Here is a 5,298-nt window from a genome sequence, read left to right on the forward strand (position 1 = left end):
TCTATGGCTGCTGCTGCGGTGTAGTTCGCTGCTGCTCCTGCTGCTCCTGCTGCTGCTGCTGCTGCTGCTTTCAGCTGCCTGGGGACCGCCGCGGGCAAATAGCTTTTGTGGGCGTTCGCCCTTCGCAGCAGGAGGGCCAAATATGGATAGGTAAATAAAATAAATGCTTTTAATTTATTCTTTCTTTTTATTTTCTTATTCATTTGTTTGCTGCTGCTTCGCCTGTAGTTCCTTTTTCCCGCTGCAGCGGGTTGACTGGCGAAATACCTGTCGTTTGAGCTATTCAAGGGTTTGGGGTTTAGGGTTTTAGGGTTTGGGGTTTAGGGTTCAGGGTTTAGGGTTTAGGGTTTAGGGTTTGCGTGTCTGCTTAGGCGTGGCTCTGGACGAGCCCCTAGGGCACACGGACGGCCGCGACTTCCGCGTCGTGGGGGCGCCAGCAGCAGCAGCAGGGGCAGCAGCAGCAGCAGCAGCAGCAGCAGCACGAGGGCGGCTAGTGTTTAGCAGCAAACGGCTGTTTGAGTGCGACGGAGATAAGTATGGAGACTTTGCGCTCCCCAGCGAAGTCACTGTGGGGGATTTTCCCCCAATAGATCCTTTTGATTTAATAGATGAAGTATAAACCCGTTTGCTGCTGCTGCTGCTGCAGCGGTTGCTGCTGCAGTGGTTGCTGCTGCAGGGGCTGCTGCTGCAGTGGCTGTTGCAGCTGCTGCTGCAGCGGCTGCTGCTTATGCTGCTTGAAAGCGTGCGCTGCTGCAGGGGCTGCGGCTGCCGGGGGTTACTTCAGCTGCAGCAGACGCTACGGCACTAGCAGCAGCAGCAGCAGCAGCAGCATAAGGTTGATTAGGGAGTACTTGGTCCGGATAAATATTAACTTATTATTTTAATTAATTAATTGATTTATTTATTTTATAATTCTATTTGCCCTGCCGCAGCCGTTTCTTCGTCAGCACTTCTTCATTGTCTGTAGTTTATTTGCCAGTCTGCTCATATATTTATTATTTACTTTCCTATTTATTTCTTTATTTATTTATTTACTATTTGTTATTTATTATTTATTACTTATTTATTTATTTTCTTATTCACTTATCTAGGCATTTGCTGCTGCTGTTGTACATACAAGACAGTCAAAGAGCAGCAAAGCATACCCGCAGTACAGAATGAATGCAAAACGCCAAATATAAACAAATAAGAGTAAATTATAATGAAAATAATCAAATATAAATAAAAATGAATTAAAACAAATCAAAATAAAAAGTAAATGAATATGAATGCAGAAGAAGCAGCAAAAAGCAGACAGCACAGGCGTTGGGCGCGCAGTTCAATTTTGCATTTTTCTCCGTTTTTTTCAACGAAATCTTCGAAATAAAAGCCAAAATAAAGGAATTAATAATTAATTTATATTGTTCGACGCATGCATGCGTTTTTTCCCTCCAAAAGGAGCTCTTTTCGGGTTAGTTTTTAGAACGACGGCGGCAGGGTTCGAACCTGCGCGGGCAGAGCCCAATGGATTTCAAGTCCATCTCCTTAACCACTCGGACACACCGCCCTACCGGCAGCTTTTATTTTTCTTATTTTATTTTTATTTCTTATATTTTTGTTCTTTTATTTCTTTTATTTCTCTTTATTCATTTTTCTGTTTCTTCTAAATGCAGCGTTTCCTTGCTGCTCCTTTTTACGCCATTTTAAACGCTTTTTTCGTTACTTCAGGACAGATTCTGCTGCTGGTGCTGCTGCTGCTGCTGCTGGTGCTGTTGGTGCTGCAGGACCAGCAGCAGCGCTTTTGCTAGAGCTCTTGAACTAATTAGTTTTCATTCTTTTTGTGTTTTATGGCCAACTTGGAATTAAAATTCCATTCTAAAATGAAATTCTTTCTAGAAAGAATTAAAATAATATTTTTCGCCTTCTGCTGCTGCTTGCTTCGGCGCTGCTGTACGTACATACTCCCAGGGGACCTGCTCAAGCTGCTCAGCAGCAGAGCTGCTGCTGCTGCTGCTTTTTCCCTTTTTTGTTCTCATGAGAAGCCTTTTGAAGGCCCAGCCCCCTTTACTGTTTATTATCTAAAAGTTTGTGAAGTTTGTTTGCTAAAATGCTGCAGAGTTGCTGCAGTTAAGTGCTGCTTCGAGGCGACGGCTGGGGCGCTGCAGCAGCGCTGAGGTGTACACACAACTGGCGCTGCTGCGCTTCCTTTGCTTCCGCGTTTTCGCGCTCTGCTGCTGCTGCTCTTCCCCCGCATGCATGCAGCAATAGACAGGATGTCTTTTTGTTTTTCTTTCTTTCATTTCCTGCATGCAGAGCTGCAGCGGCAGTGTCCAGACACCGCAGACGCAGCACCACTGCCCCAATTGCTTTTGGAAAATCCCAAAATGCAAAATCTGCACAAGTCCACTGGTCACTCAGTGCAGCGCCGGAGCCTCTAGGGCTCTTTCTGGAGTTTCGCCGGACTCTCCAGCTGCATGCAAAGGGGCTTTGGAATTATAATTCAAATAAATGCCGAAATCCCCAAAAGCCGAGCAGCAACGCACCAGCAGCAGCAGCAGCAGCAGACCAGGAGCAGCAACAACAGCGCAGCAGCAGGAAGGGCTCCTCTCTCTGTCCAGCTGCAGCCGGAGCGCCGCAGCCGAGGGCCTACAATTATTTAATTTTAACTTAAAATTAAAATAAAAATTCGAATTAATTCATCAAATGAAGTTCAAGTGAAACCCAAGTGGGATGAGGGTGCCCTGAGTGGGTGCGCCTCCCCAGCTGCTGCGCATTCCCAGTGGGCGGCTGGAGTCCTGGAAAGTCTTGAAGTTCAGATTTGAATTAAAACTAAAATAAAAATAATAAAAACAAATTTAAAAAAACAAAGAAAGGGATTAAATCCGCAGCAGCGGCATCGGGCGCAGCAGCAGCAGCGGGTGTGTGTTTGGTGTGTCTAGGCAGCTGTGTTGCATGCAATTTCCGCCGGATCTCGGCGAATCCTGGGTGTGTTTTCTCGCGGAAGGTTTTAAACTGCATCGAAACAAAAGACAAAAGCAAATTAAACGCCGAGAGGTGGGGAGGGCGACAAAACGGGGCCCCTTATGCGCGGTTCGGGGCCGCGGCGGGTGGGGCTTGGCTGCAGCCAGGCGGACATCCTTGCGGAAGGGGCAATGTCGCTGCATATGACGCCTAGCGGATGCGCGATTATTGCTAGTTGAAAACTACTCCAATTCCCGTTCGCCGACCCTCACGGGAAGGCGGCAATTTCTGGGGCCTCTAGGGGCTAACGAATCCGACTCTGGATGTTCTGTTTTCGTTGCTGCTGTATCTGTCTTTGCTTTGGCTTCTTCGTGGTGTCTTTTGCTGCTGCTGAGGTTCCGTCTTCGCAAAGCTTGGTAGATAAATGTACGTGTGCGAGTTTTGTAGTCAAGGTGGTATATCAGCATATCTATTGTGAATATGTGGGGTTTTGCTGCATGCACCGGAGGCATTGTTTGCTGCAGCAGTTCTGTGAGTGTTTGTTTTGCTGGAGTTGCTGCTACAATCGGGAGACCACTGGCCTGAATGGTCCATTACATTGAGTGATTGGCTATACCAATTGCAGCTGTTGGTGCTCTGCCGCTGCAGAACTTGAAATAAGGTTGAGAAAAAAGGGGTTGGGGGCCCGGGTGTATGTACAGCTCGGGAGAAAGACATAAAATCAAAACACTTTTAACTCATTTTTATTTTCTTGAATTTCATGTTTGGATAAAAGGGCGGCGGTGGCGCAACGGCCTGCTGCTGCGCTGCAGCAGCAGCGCGAAAAGCTATTGTTGCAGGTCTATTTGCTTTCTTTCTGCGTCAACAGAACAATAAATGGATAATAGATAAATAATTAATTATAAATAATAAATAAATGAGTGAAAACGAGCTATTACATCAGCTGCTGCCTGGGCGGCGGCGGGGGGGCGCGGGACCCCGCGGTGCATGCATGCAAGACATGGAAAATGAAATAAATAGTGCAAAATAATGCAAAACAATGATAAATAATGATAAATAGTATAAATAATGAGAAGGAAATGCGAAGAAATTCATAAAATGTGCGCGGAACTCGAGGAATTCAAGTGTACGTACACGCGCTACTGCTGCACAAGCCTGTCGCGCACAAGCTCAAACAGCCGCTGCCGCGCCTGGGGGTTTAAGTGCTGCAGCAGCAGCGCGATTTCTTGCTGCCGCTGCTGCAGCTCAGCAGCAGCAGCAGCAGCAGCATCTTCTTTCCTCTGGGTTTCCTGCTGGAAATGCGGGGCGGCGTCGTACGCGCCCGCGTCCTCAAACACCTGCTGCTGCTGCTGTTTCTGCTGCTGCTGCTGCTGCTGCTTTTGCTGCTGCAGCTGCTGCAGCTGATCCCCCACAATTTCTGACAGCCAGCGTCTTTCGGCTTCTCTTCTTTGAAGCCGCGCTTCTTCCTGCGGGTCGGGTCTTTGCACGACTCCAGCAACACGGCGCTGCAGCAGCTGCTGCTGCAGCTGCTGCTGCTGCATTTCTTGCCTCTGCTGCAGTAGCCGGGCCTCCATTTTTTGTGCTTCCAGCTGCCACAGCAGCATTTGCTGTTCTTGCTGCTGTTGCTGCTGTAGCCTTTTCTCGAACTCGATTCGTCTCTGCTGCAGCTCTTCCAGCTGCTGCTGCTGCTGCTGCTGTTGCTGTATCTGTAGCTGTAACTGCTGCTGCTGCTGCTGCTGTTGTTGCTGTTGCTGCTGCTGCTGCAGTTGCTGCTGAGCTCTCTGCTCTTCTGCATGTCGACGGCGATGCACCGCCGAAGGGGTGTGTCTCTGCTGCGTCCTCCGATGCTGCTGCTGCTGCTGTTCTTGATGCACTAGATTCGTCGCCCCACTGGGAGTACCTGCTGCTGCTGTTGCTGCTGCTGCTGCAGTTGCAGTTGCAGTTGCATGTCTGTGACTATGGCGTGTAGTCACGGGGGTATTTTCGGCTTCATGTTTCCTGTGTTCGAGTTCCTGCTGCTGCTGCAGCTCCTGCTGCTGCTGCAGCTCCTGCTGCTGCTGCAGCTCCTGCTGCTTTTGCAGTTGGTGCTGCGTTTGCAGTTCGTGCTGCAGTTCGCGCTGGTGCTGCAGTTCGTGGTGCTGCAGTTCGTGCTGGTGCTGCAGTTCGTGCTGCTGCTCCTCTTCACAAGGGCCGGCGAAAGTAATACAACCGGCAGCTCCAAAGTCCCATGCTGTTGCTTTGACAACTCTCCAGGGGTCTTGAGAGCCGGAGTCTGCTGCAGCCTCTGCCGCTGCTTCTGCCTCCGCGTCTGCTGCCGCCCTGCTGCTGCTGCTGCTGCTGCTGCTGCTGCTGCGAGCA

General features: G+C 49.3%; 2 protein-coding genes across 2 annotated transcripts in view; one reads left to right on the forward strand and one right to left on the reverse strand.

Moving 5' to 3' along the window:
- The window catches only part of ETH_00005360 (uncharacterized protein), a gene marked incomplete at both ends in the record, with an annotated part of 2,139 nt that extends 1,305 nt beyond the window's left edge, over nt 1-834 (forward strand). Inside the window, 3 exons of the mRNA XM_013372463.1 lie at nt 75-150; nt 372-613; nt 757-834. Of these exons, the coding sequence (XP_013227917.1) occupies nt 75-150; nt 372-613; nt 757-834 (396 nt within the window). The remainder of the gene's footprint in view (nt 1-74; nt 151-371; nt 614-756) is intronic.
- A 3,245-nt stretch (nt 835-4,079) lies between these two features.
- ETH_00005365 (uncharacterized protein) overlaps nt 4,080-5,298 on the reverse strand; it is a gene marked incomplete at both ends in the record, with an annotated part of 2,490 nt that continues 1,271 nt past the window's right edge. Inside the window, one exon of the mRNA XM_013372464.1 lies at nt 4,080-5,289. Coding sequence (XP_013227918.1) covers nt 4,080-5,289 — 1,210 coding nt within the window. The remainder of the gene's footprint in view (nt 5,290-5,298) is intronic.

The sequence above is a fragment of the Eimeria tenella genome, genomic scaffold (assembly GCF_000499545.2).
Source record: "Eimeria tenella Houghton genomic scaffold, Eth_scaff1, whole genome shotgun sequence".
Lineage (NCBI taxonomy): Eukaryota > Apicomplexa > Conoidasida > Eucoccidiorida > Eimeriidae > Eimeria > Eimeria tenella.